General features: G+C 35.2%; 1 protein-coding gene across 1 annotated transcript in view; it reads left to right on the top strand.

Annotated features, from left to right (window-relative positions):
* The window catches only part of LOC121321473 (myosin-IIIb-like), an 83,005-nt gene that overhangs the window by 50,642 nt on the left and 18,660 nt on the right, over positions 1 to 13,703 (top strand). Inside the window, exons 25-30 of the mRNA XM_041260438.1 lie at positions 3,888 to 3,999; positions 4,902 to 5,064; positions 5,340 to 5,420; positions 7,133 to 7,247; positions 8,304 to 8,364; positions 9,187 to 9,298. Coding sequence (XP_041116372.1) covers positions 3,888 to 3,999; positions 4,902 to 5,064; positions 5,340 to 5,420; positions 7,133 to 7,247; positions 8,304 to 8,364; positions 9,187 to 9,298 — 644 coding nt within the window. The remainder of the gene's footprint in view (positions 1 to 3,887; positions 4,000 to 4,901; positions 5,065 to 5,339; positions 5,421 to 7,132; positions 7,248 to 8,303; positions 8,365 to 9,186; positions 9,299 to 13,703) is intronic.

The following is a 13,703-nucleotide window of genomic DNA, read 5'->3' as shown; positions in this document are numbered from 1 at the left end:
ATAACACACTCTAGGGCTCAGCTTCACTTTGTGCCTCCAACCAATCCACAGTCATATGTTAATCCAGCACAATCCATGCCCTGTCGTGTGTTATCTCTTGCCTATCACACAGAACTAAGATTTGATATGACTGATCCAGTCAGCATTGCTGCTTCCTTTTTAATGAAATGGTGGCATTTATTCATTTTCTATGCAGCCTGAGACACATGCAATAGTTAAACTGTTTTTAAATGTAATGCGTTTTAAAATTATACACATATTTCAAAAGGCACTTCTGATGCTGCCAAGATTTACACTTTGTATTCATCATCAAAGGACCAACGGGTATCAACAGGAATTAATAGAAAAGACAGTAACTCTTTGGAATATCAAAGACGTTCATAGCCTGAGCCATTATTGTTTTTCTGTCTTTTGACTTACTTAACAAAGGGGATCAACCAGCACTTTTTTTAGCCTTGATGTTCTTAAACAAATATTCACACCAGCCTGCTCTATACAGGTGTATTTTGTATAACACTACAAGGAAGAGTAAGACAATTGAATGAACTTAACAATGATTTAGAAACATTAGGTGTAGCGAAGATGATACTCTTCAATCCTCTGTTTACCGGCACTGCTAATGAAATCACAGTATGTAGTCAATAGGAAGCAGCCTCACCAGTGAGTATTATGGGATGAGTAAAAATGGACTATGTGTCAAGCTTCAAACAGCATAGAATAACAATCTACTGTATCCTTTTGGAAGAAATTTAACTTCAAAATCCATGCTGGTTAATAATTAAATGTTTGAACACCGTTGTGACCATTAGGAATCATTATCAGCCAGCAGGACAGTGTGAGCAACCCTTGAGTTGGCAGCCTTAATTGAGCACCACAGTTAAAATCAGCTTCAATTCACTTCAAGTTCATCTCTTTGTTGTAGTCGTACTTTAATTCTCCTTCTGTTCTTTCTTTCTTCTTAATTTTGTTTATTTAGATTTTCTTCATAGACATGAAAAAGCATTTGAAGTGTCTGTGTTGCACCTAAATGTATTATTTGTTACTATCACTGTAACTCCTAGAACAATATAAGCAAAATTGTTTCTACAAAGATAGTCTGCTAAGAGTTGAGTTCCTAAATCATTTTAATCTTCCCGAAGAAATTAATGGATGAAAGGGTTTAAGTTTCTTGTGTTTTTTTTTTGTTTTTTTTTACAAATTCAAAGAAGACTGGTGTTTGCAGCTGATCTACAGTCATAAATAATGTGTTTATGTTTTATGTGTGTGTGTGTACACACACACTGGTTTGCAGAAGTATTCATCCCCCTGCAAAGTTTTCACATTGTTGGCACCTCACAACGCTTTCAAATTAGACTTTACATGTAGAATCTACACAAACTACTCCACATTGATAAAGTAAATAAAAATGCATATCAGTGAGCTTTTGGCATGATTCTTCAGTGATTTTTTACCATTCTTCAACACAAAATTGTTCCAATTCATTCAAATTCCGAGAATTTCTCTTGTGCACAGCCTTCTTCAGCGCATACCAAAGATTCTCAGTTGGATTTAGAACTTTGACTAGGCCATTCCAGAACCTTGATTTTATTCTTCTTTAACTATTCTGAAATAGATTTTGATGTGTGCTTTGGATCGTTGTCTGGAACGCCCAGTTGCGCTTTAAACCAAGTTTTGTAACAGAGGGTTTCAGATGATTGGCCAGTATCTTTTGGGATGCTATGGAATCCATTTTACCATGTATGGGATCAAGTACATTTTCTGTGCCATTAGAGACAAAGCACCCCAATAGAAGGGCATTACCACCTCCATGCTTGACAGTAGGTATGGTGTTCTTTTCTTTGTACGCCTCACCAGACTTTCTGCAAATTTAATGACTATCAGTGTGACCAAATAGCTAGATTTTTTGTTTCATCACTCCACCAGAACTCATATCCATCATTCAAATGCCGTTTTGCAAACTTTAAGCGATTGTCCTTGTGACTTTTTCCTAAGAGTGGATTTTTCCATGGCCTGCAACCATTGAGACTAGGGTTGCAAAATTCCTGGGAATTTTAAGAGTGGTAAATTTCCACCAGCAACTTTGGGAATTTTGTGGGAATGTTGGGAATGTTTTGACATATGTGATTATTTTTATGTACCAGTCCACAATGTGTTTAGCTGTGATTAGACCTGTCTCTTCATTCAATTAGCCTTTTAAAATGCTGGAATCTGCTGCCTGGCAGGTGCGCAGTTGTCTGTGACCTTAAATTAACAGTAAAGTAGCAAATAACCAAAAGTATGCTTTTAACTGTGTGCCATTATTTAATGCACATACTTTTTAAATGAACTATACCTCTGCAGCTATTAACATCTTAAACAATGCTGCCAGAAAAACTTCACAAGATATGTCATGTTCCTTGAAGGAGGGGAATTCCGTGATCAAGTTGTTTTTAACTTTTCTTGACTTTGAAGATCTCCTGATTTAAGCTGTTTGGTTTTGCCTGATGCACACAGGCTGTGTGGTCTAGTGGTTAAAGAAACGGGCTTATAACAAGGAGGTCCCCAGTTTAAATCCCAGCTCAACCACTGACTCATTGTATGACCCTGAGCAAGTCGCTTAACCTCCTTGTGTAACGTCTTTTGGGTGAGATGTTGTTGTAAGTGACTTTCAGGTTTCTATTACTGTTACCATTAGGTAGCAGAGTTCCCAAAAATAATGGTGAAGCAACTTTCGCAGAAGCACCTGTATACATTTAGATAAAAGGCAATCTGGAGATTTAAAAAACAAAGTCAGTATGTCATCAAAGCAAGCTTTTAAGCTAGCTGTTCCAACTTCTTTGTAATGTGTTGTCCTGCAGGAAAAGTTTGAATAAAAACTTCAATGAAAAACAATAGTGTAGAACAGATAGCAAACAGTGTGCCTGCTTCATTGGGTCTTGCTGCTTCACTAAGTCTCTTAAGAACTGAAATTACACCGGCTTAACTGAGAATACTTTACTTTAGCAGTTTAAAAAAAAAACTAAGTTGTAAAAAAAGTAATCCAACCAAAGATATTATGGGTCTGTATGTCATTAGGGGCTCTGTTCGTCTATTTTACATGCTAGCCATCATAATGAACATTTTATTGCAGAATCTTTGGCTGGCTCATATGAATCAGCTCCCTAATGAATTACACTGTACATTGTTGAGAATTAATTTGATCAGTGAAGTTGAATCCCCCATCATCTAATATCCCTCAAGTTTAAAAATTCATTTCAAGATCAGAAGAAAACTGGTAGAATGATACATGCTAAATCAAGTACTGCTGAACCCAATTATTTCCATTGGTTTTTGACGGGTCTGTGGTTTTAATTTTCTGTAGACAAGAAGGGCATTGGTTCCTGCATGAGTAATTTAAAGACGTATAGATCACATTGCTGTCCATTGTACGTAATGTCTTCACTCACTTACATTTTTGGTTTGTGAATAAACAGTTCACTATTCACCCCCCCTGCCCAATAGTATTACAATAAAGTGATACGCTCCAATAAATGGCATACGGAAAAGGGTTGGAATTAGACTGTCCATGCATAAAGTGGAGGCACCCACATACATTCAAGATTATCGCATTCTACATATAGTTTTTCGTATATCTTGAGAATATATGTAGCTTTACATATACAGTTAGAATTGGTCATTCCATTTTGAAGAAACTTGGGAAGTACATTCTTTAACACATTGAATATCAGAATATGGCCATCTAATAAGATGCTTGTCAGCGTATCCAACTGCTTGATTCTTTCTTTAAGCTGATGAGGTATTTGGGATAGAAATGAATGTCAGAATGATGGTGGCCTGCTTTTTAATTAGGAAAACCTTTATTACATCTGCAGTAAACCCATTCCAACTTTGTTCTTCCTGTCTGTTAGGTATTACTATCTTGCCTTTAGGGCACACCAGATGCCTTCAACAACCAAGGAAAACTGCGCTGCCATTCTGGAGAAAGCAAGACTAGACAAATGGGTGCTTGGAAAAACAAAGGTAAAAGCAATTTAGGGGCATTGTTCAGTGTCATTCATTCTTCTGTGGTGACATCTCAGGGGATTTGTTCATATCTGCTGTCCACTTAAAAAAAAAAAAAAAAAGTTTTGTAAAAGTCAGTAAATACGTTGGCGCTTTTTAAAAAATTATCACATAACAGTACAAGCTGGTGTTGAATCAGTGTCTGTTAAGATTTTCAAATTGCTGACATTGCTTTTAAGCCTGGCTATTTCAATAGTATGTGCATGCTGTTGTCAATACTTGAATTCTTAGGGGAGCTGCATGGCTAAACCCTGTATGCCATTGCATTCAGAACACTAGACCCTAAATTACGAGACCCGGATTTGTTTTTATAGTGTTTATAATGAGATGAGCTGTTTCATTCTTTTCAATTTTATCTTTCAATCTGTATTGTTTCTAAATATTATAAGCTCTGTTTCTTTTATTTTCCGCAGTCTTTTTCATGTACTGCATATAAGTTTATCGACTGAACAGTATTATCATCCTGGGCATAGAATCTGAACAAAAGATAATTACCAGTATCTGGAAATGGTTTAGTTGGGGCTTGACAGTCAAACTGTCTTAATCTCAAGTGTAAAGTTCAAGAGTTCCTTAATTATATTACTAATTGAATTGCTTCTGGTAATTTCAAAATTAACTGGTGTTTTCTCCCATGAAAAAAAAATAAACAAGAGTTATTTGAAGACTATTTTAAACAAAAATCCGTCCATTGATTTTAACCTGTATTTACTTGATCTAATATAATGGAGTTTAATATAAAACGGTAACCTTTATTGATAGATTGTATTTCATATTAAGTGGACATGAATGTACAGCATGCAACGTAGGGTTTAAAACGTTCTCTTTTTTTAAAAAAAACAAATGCTTATCTTTTGCATTAGGTCTTTCTAAAATATTACCATGTTGAACAGCTGAATTTATTGCTCAGAGAAGTCATCGGCAGGGTTGTTGTGATGCAGGCGTACACAAAAGGTTGGCTTGGGGCTAGAAGATACAGGAGAGTAAAAGAGAAAAGAACACGCTGTGCCATCATCATTCAGTCAGGTACAAGGCAGACTGCTACAAGCTTTTTGTTAAAGCAAAGTTGTTATTTTGAATGTAATAATAATAATAATAATAATAATAATAATAATAATAATAATAAATTCTCCAGCGTGCAAAATATTGTGACCTTCAATCTGAGCCTTCCGATGTGTTGTAGCAATGCTGTTCCATGTATTTTTTATAAATATGCTTCTGTTTTGTAGCATCACTTATTTAATTGAACTACTGTTCATATCACTTACAAGTGCATCTAAAGCCTTTTGTTTTCCCTATAGTCTGGAGAGGATTTGTTGCTCGTCAAATTCTCAAACAGCTGAAAAGAGAAAGAGAAGATGCTGCTATTCGCATACAAGCAGGTAATTAAACACCTGAAACAACAATAAAAGTTTGATTACATAAAACCTTAATAAATGAGCTAAAAACGTACAAAACTATATAGCATACATCTGATTTCACAGTAACCCAAACTTAAAAGGAAAACGCGTAAAGGGCTGTAAAGTTTGAGGTTCGATAAAATGCTTTTTTGATCTCTATAAACCTCCCGTAAAAAAAAAAAAAAGAACAGTAATAATTAATTACTTATGTAAGAAGAAAAGCTTTTGAAAGTACGGGCAGCATTTGGTGTACATGTTTCAGTAGAACAGCGCATATTGAGATCCCTTTTCCTTTCATCTCTTTCCCAATATAGGCAGCAGTGGGGCTTATCCCTTCTGTTTCCTCATAACTTCCTCTCCGAATTCCCGGTCTATTATAGCGCTTTCGCATACCAGAAACAAAATGCCTTTTTATACTGTCAACCTTTTCATCTGAAATGTAAATTAATTCTTACTCGGTACACTTTGACAGAGATCAAAGTGGACATATTAACCTTAGCAGGCCTTCCCTTCATCGTGCTGAGCTCCGAAGACTGCTAGGTAGTGTTAGAAGGCCGACCTGAGCTGTTTTCTGTGGGTCTGCTCCAGGCCTCCCCTGTCTAGAAGAGTAAACATTTCAGAAGCACTCGTTCCTTTTGTAAATTACCTTATTCAGACACTAAACAGTGTGAAAAACCAAGTACCTGAATATTATGTAATGACTTGCTCTCAATCAGCTTTTTTATTTTTTTATTTTTTTAAATTGTGTTTCTTTCCGAGAGGCTTTATTTGATGCTCAGGGTATTGTTAAAGTGACACTGACAGATCTGAGAAAAAAAGAGAAGCCTTGCTCCTGATGGAAAACTCGTTCAAATTGTTACTTTGAGGCAGGCCGGATTTGCATTTAAAAAATAAACAGACGCCTTTCAGATACATGAGCTGGTGGCCTGAAGATCTCTGTGGACTCGGGGAGCTCACACACCATCGATCAGATTAAAGCAGATAAACTAGTCTCTTTTTTTTATAACAATGTACTTTAAATTTATCTTCCTGTGTGTATAATATTTCAAACATAATACTACAAAGCCCTTTAACAATCTTATTTACTTGTACATAGAAAAAGAGAGAAAAAAATCACAAGAAGCTCATTCTAAAAAAGTGATGTTCAAGAGACTATTAATATTTATTTACCGCACTAAATATTAATATTTTCACTGAACTTTAAATATATATTTTTTTTATTATCTATGGACTTTGCCAAGCAGAAACCTCAATTAACTTGTGCCATTGTAAAACTTAGAGTGCAGAAACTGAATAATTATATTTCATTTTATGAAACATTTCACCGAATCACGATAAATGATTTTATTTGGCGCAAGGTTTAGATGTTTCACTAATTACGTTGGCCAGGCTGTTCAATTGTTTTATCAGTTGTAACAATTATCACAAGACTGATGAAAAAAGACAGAACAACAGTGAAATTATATATATATATATATTTATATATAGATTAAAGCTAAAAAACCCCAGTATATATATATATATATATATATATATATATATATATATATATATATATATATATATATATATTATATATATATAAACTGGATCTTTACCTGTCACTAGCATTTTAAATATATTGCCGCCTGTCTGTTTCATTCTTTTTTAGTGTTGTTAAGGTTATCTGATTACTGTATTCTGTCATTTTACAGCTATGAGGGGACACCTTGCTCGGAAAAACTATGAGCTGCTGAAGCAAAGTAATAACACACCCGCGAGTTCACACTGCTTGGACAGAACCAGTGAAGCCAGTATTCAATATGTTTGGTGAGTTGTTAATACCAATGGGAAGTGCACCAATGTTCAACTATTTAAATTGCATTTTTTCGATAAACTAGATGCTGTAACATTAATTAGTAAGCAGGCAAAGAAGTGTGTTAATTTTATTTTTGAAAATCTCCTGGTTAACATAACATGGTTAAATTATTTCTCCATGAACTGCTTCACTGATAAATACTATCTCCGCTTAATTGTAGAACACAGATGTCAAAGCATAATTCATTGTCTATTTTCTCAGCATATGGGGCTGTGTAGTCATTAAGACACTATGTGAAAGCAGGGCAACAGATGAACAGTAGTGCAGATGTGCACTCTGGATCACATTGTGGACGGCACTCCATTTAGCGTTGTCTTAGTTACCTTGCTGAGGTCTTGTAGTTTGTGTTTCTTCATGTTCAGGGGGGACTCAAAATCTATGAACACAATATTGAACATTCCTCACAGTACAAAGCAGCCTGCTGTTTATTAATTGTCAACTGACTTGTACAAGGCTTTGCTGTTTTATGCTGCCAACTTGTACTATACTTTAAAAAAAAAAAAAATCTTATAACAGCCAAAAATAAGTATTGTATAAACCATTTGCATTGTCTTCAGAATATACTTGTTGGCATCAGGACTTGTAATACATCTTTTAGTACTAGAATTAAACACAGGAACATCTGAAAGCTAAATAAAGGTACTTCCTGTTGGCTCAGGTGATTGTATTTAATGCTATTTTTGCTGACTTTGCTAATGTAATACTATTTGCAAAACCAACCATCGAAACCATATTTTATTTTATTTATTTATTTATTTATTATCTTTTAAAGGAACCGTTCTGAATGTATTACTATGTTCAATGCATTCTTGTATTACCATTTACCTATTTGTTAAATGTAATTTTCTCATTGATTTGAAGTAGGACTATCCGTACCTTATTTGTTTTTTATTTATTTATTTATCAGTGGCAGTGCTGTAACCGCTTTCAGCTTGTTTGGTGACAAAGCATCTATATAATGTAACAGCTATTGAAACTAATCTCATGCGTCTTTATCTACTCTTCAGCCCTGACACCCTTAACAGAACCAATTCCTTAGCTGACCGTCACAGCAGGCAAACGGAAAAGGTAAAATTCATTTTAAATTTAACTTCACACCTTAACTTAGAGTACATTGAATCTGTAGTGTGGGATGCTGCTGAGCTTTGCTACAGTCTGGACAAAATATTCCAACTTGAGACTGCTAGAGCTGTGTTTTGAAGTCCTTGAGACAAAAGACAAAAAAAAAAAAAAAAGTTCTGTGGAGAGACAGGGTGGTACACTGAATAAGAGAATCAAAAGGCTGGAAATTCATGGCTGAGAATAAATGCTAGCAGTTCCCTAAGGTGATTTGTCTTTGCGCTTCTTTTTCTACAGATGTTAGAGCCCCTTTTTTTTAGTACAGACCTGAGGTTCTTTGGCAGTACTTTGATATCCTGCTTGAATTCAATATGTGAAATAGAAGAGTCACTCTGTGACTTGGAGCACATTGTGGTCTTTGAAGTCTGATCCAATTTTTGCTGCTCACCATTTGATGTTGAAAGGATGAAATTAAGAAAATGTACAGTTTTTGCCAGTAACTCTGCTGAGCATATGTAAGAATAAAAAAGCTAATTCCTTTGGAGGATGTACTTAGAAATTTTAAGCAGATTAGTACTTTCCTATAGCTCTTTTATTCAAAGATAACATTTAATATGAGAGGAAGTCAGCAGATACTGTTATTTTCATATGCATATAGGTAAGAATACAAAAAGAAAGCTTGCGCTGATACATTTGCATGTGATTATCACTCTAAAACACATTAGTGGTTATTAATGAAATGCTAGACAAAAATGCATGCTAGCCTCAAAAAATTGCTTCAACATGTTTGACTGAAAGTTGCATGCAAAATGTATTATTATTATTTTGAAGGATCCCCCAGAGAACATAGACCAGCAGGTTCAAGTACGCAGCCAAAACAGAAGAAAAACTGAAGAGACTGTAATGGTTTATGAAGAGATACATAATCCACAGTTGAGACAAGGTAAATTCACATTTGAACTAAACATGTTCAGTAAAATCAAAAACAGGATACATCTAGGCTTAAGAAAGGAAGCCATAAGCCAAACTCATCAATTAATTAAATGTTTCCGCCTTCAAAGTGTTTTAAAATAACAACCGATTGCACTATGAGGGATCATTTTCATAGTGCTTTATTAGGATGGGTCTCCTCCTTGTTAATGTCTTAGCTAGGTTTAACATGGCACCAGCTTTCCAAGCATAGTCTATTGCACGAATGCCTATTGCAAAAGATCTGATCACCACTTATAATAGACATTCATAATAACAGTGGCATGCAAGTATACAAGCCCTGATTTGTTAAAATATATGTTTAGTTTGTGTTTTGCCCAAGGCATTGCATTCCATTATTGCCTGGATGATGATCACGGTTGCTGAATAAACTAGTCAGAAGTCTGTGCCAATTAGGATTTAAGGTGAGAGATCAAGATGGGATTGTATTAAACAATACATATGGGATTATCTGGATTAGAAAGTATAATGCATTACAGACAGGTATCCCTGTGCTGAGGGTGAATGTTGCAGTGACTGGATAGGTCAGGATTAGTATTAATGCAGTAAAGTGAGGTAATGCTGTGCTACTGGGTGTAGCGCTGGGTAGATTTTGTAATACAGCCTAATGACTACATTCTTTTATGGGTAAAAACTGTAAGGAAGTAGACAGAGTGCTAATCAGGTTTAGTTTAGCAGTTTAATAAATGTGAAAATAATGAAATATTGTGTATTGTAATAGTAATAAACATTTTTGTATGGGTATCACTGAAAAAGCAAGCATTTTGAATCCACTTTCAGGCTATTAAAAAAACAGAGAGATGCTTCACGATTGTTTCATTATTTTCTTCATGCATATTAATACTGGAGATGTCTGAGAAATGTTCTGTTTTGTCATTCATGTATCGCATTGATCAGTACTTCTTACCAAGTGAGTCAAATTAAATCAGTGACAGGAAGCAAACCACAGTTTGCAGGATATCAGCACCCCTGTCGTAGACGTGAGGAGGACTTTTGTGGATACAACTAGTGATGAACCTCATAGTCCTTGTGAATCCGGTCAGACTAACCAGCATGAGAGAGAAAAGAACCTCAACGGGCACAAGCCTGGAGTTAAATGGCCAAGAACTTGTGAGAAAACTGCATGGGACACAGTAAACACATATCTCTGTTTTACTTTGTAAAGGTTAAGTGGAACAGTTGAAAAGAAGCTGGATAAATTTGGGGACATCATTTACGCATGTGGAAGCGATAGGTTTGGAGTTGAAAAAAGGAAGGAAAAAGTTCAAACTATTCCTGGAAAGTCTAGACGGCAGCATGAGATTGAACGCTTAGTTAGAGAAAGGAGGCAGCTGAGGAAGCAGTGGAGAAGATCAGAACAAAGTCAGAAGGAGGGACTCAGTCTGTTACAACGGGTCATAAAAGATAAGCTTGCAACATTGCGCAGAGCTGAGTGCCTATAGAAAGATACAAAAAGAAAGAGCATGCAAGAACTATCTTTTATAAAGATCCATTCAGATTTGTAAAGAAGATATTCACCATTGAGAAAAATGGCACACTAAAATCATCTAAGTTTGAGCTGGAGAGATATTTGGAGGAAACACATACAGATTAAAAAAGACAGGAGCCTCTGTCTATTCCTTCAGACATCCCACCTATCAGTCCACCAGAATACCAAATGGAGGACTGTGAACCTAAGTGGAAAGAAGTAGAGCAAGCTGTGAAAAAAACAAGGGCGTCATCATCTCCGGGGCCTAATGGAGTTCTGTACAGAGTATACAAGAGTGCTTCAGAGTTCTACGAATCCTGTGGAAATTGATGGAAGTGGCATGGGAAAAACAAGTTGTAAGATATAAGAAATTTAGTGAAAGCCTCCTTTGGAGATTTGCCATTTAGTTTTTCAACTTCAGAATTCAGCACTACATGGCTATGCCTAGAAGTTGGAATAATGGCAGGATGTACCATTTCTCCACTGGCTTTTACCATGGCAATGGAAATAATTATTAGGGCGTCAAAATGGGTAGTGGGAGGAGAGTGCTTGGCTTCTGGAATGAGACTACCACCAATTCAAGCATACATGGATGACATGACAACAAAGACTACAACATTAGCCTGCACTAATCAGTTATTGGGCTAATTAACCAGTAACATTGAATGGGCATGAATGCAATTCAAGCCCACTAAATCAAGGAGCATCTCTATAATTAAAGGTAAAGTAGTAGATAAAAGTTTCTGCATTAATGGTGAAGTGATACCAACAGTGGCCGAGAAGCCAGTCTTGGGAGATGGTATGAGTATAGTAGTATAATACTTTAATAAAATAGTATTAAAGTATTTTTTAAATAAATACTTTGTATTTGTGTTTTGTTTGGCAACGCTAGTAAACACATTTCCATATACACACAGAAGATTTACATTCTTAATTGCAGGACCAAAAAAAAAAAAAAAAACTTCCACGCAAACCCAAATTTCCCACCGACTGCATCAGCAGCACTGGAATATTGTATATTGTAACGTTCCATGAAAATAAACAGGTTCACACAGACAGTATCCTTCTAAACTGTTACTGTGACACAGGTAAAAGAAATAAAAAGAAAAGGACCGCTGTCAGCTGACGGCAAAGAAATAATAATAATAAAATAACTGTCTATTCTCTCACTTGCTCGCCGCTTCACAGCGCTGTCTCAAAATGATTATGCCAGAGAATATGTTCTTGTGTGACTATATATTTATATTAAATATGTTCCTTCATATAAAGCTACAGATTGTTTTGTTTTTTTGTTTTCAAAATATCACAGGTATGTCAACCTGTATAACAGAGCAGGTGTAGTAATAAAATATGCCTTAAAAAAATAGTCTGCTGAGGCTGTTATTATATTAGACTTGACTGTAGAAAGCGTTCAATAACTCCTAGTTATCCACAGCATTTTGCTGTCATTCACTCTGAGGTTGATGCTCAGGACTGATGGAAACTTTATGCTAATGAGGGTTAACCTTTCTCTCAATTCGTTAAAAACATGCCTTCATAGACGAGAATTGTTCGGGCTTAACGACACATCTGCGTTATCTCTTAAAAATAGCAGCTGCCATTAAATAGATGGCTGTGGACGAAATCCGATCATGTGCTTCTGTTTTCTATTTTCGACAGGCTTTAACCCTTTATGAAGAGAGAGTGTCTTGAAACTGTTTTAAGGAAATGTAAAGACAACACTATTGTTTTTACCACTAATATTAAAGTCCTTAATTAAGATTACTTGTAAAACCTAGATTCCACAATAATTAAAGTGAAAAAATGAACAAAACTATTACACTCAAATGTTATGTATGTATGTATGTATTTATAAGCTGTTCATTTTAGGAATGTTGTAATGATGTTAAAAGGATAAGCTTCTGTTTAGGTCGTTGAAACAGGGCCTACAGCTTACAGAGTTACAGGCGTCATGTTTTACATTTGCAAAAATGGTATATGCTAAATGATTACCATAAGCAGTGTATACTGTTATTTTTTTTTTGTATTCCAATGTTTACTCTAACACTGTATAAGAAATTAATGAACAAAGTCCAAAATAGCCAAGTTTTAGTTTCCAGAATGAAATGATCAGATACTAAAAATAATAGCTCCCTTGGGCTACAGTGACAGGCCTTAACGTCTATTTATTATTCTTGTAACTGAAAAATCAACAATATTAATATAGTTAAAAAAGAAGCCATATTTACAGATAATAAATATAAAATGCCATACAGCAAACATCAGTGAAGTACTTATTTGTGCAGCCTGTTTGTAAGTTTTAACTGAACGACGCTGTGCTTGACTGAGGCACAGCAGATGTTATTCAGGTTAAATAGTAGGGTTTTTTTTTTTCAGCGAAGTGAATAATTTATTTGGTGACAACAAAGCCTTCTGTGTAACCTTGTACTGGCCCTCTGCTATAAATATTATAAATATTTCAACATGGACATCATTGTTTTCTTTGTTTACAAGTGAAAAACACTGTTGTTTTGAGTCCAATATATATATAAGGGTCGTGGGCAAAAACGGGCAATAAGTGAGGCTGCGAAATAGTGAGGGTCCAAAACAAAAAACAAAAAAAAAAACACACACACAACCTCCTATGTTTGCAATAAATTAAATTTTTTTTTTTTTTAGTTATACAATTACAGTATCTCCAGGCTATTTTAGTAAAACGTTAATCTTTTACTAGTTCTTAACACAACAGTGGGTATACTAGTGACGATTTATCATTGTTTCCCATCTGTATGAAACATACATGGTTACTTTTGAGAAACAGTTTATACTTTAAAAAATAAATAAATAAATAAACACTCATTTAGTGTCAGATCACCCAAACAACAATTCCATAAAAACAAAGCGTACTATT

The sequence above is a fragment of the Polyodon spathula genome, chromosome 10 (genome assembly GCF_017654505.1).
Source record: "Polyodon spathula isolate WHYD16114869_AA chromosome 10, ASM1765450v1, whole genome shotgun sequence".
In the NCBI taxonomy this organism is placed as follows: domain Eukaryota; kingdom Metazoa; phylum Chordata; class Actinopteri; order Acipenseriformes; family Polyodontidae; genus Polyodon; species Polyodon spathula.
Note: the sequence above shows the minus strand (reverse complement) of the source record. Positions and strands in the feature narration are given on the sequence as shown.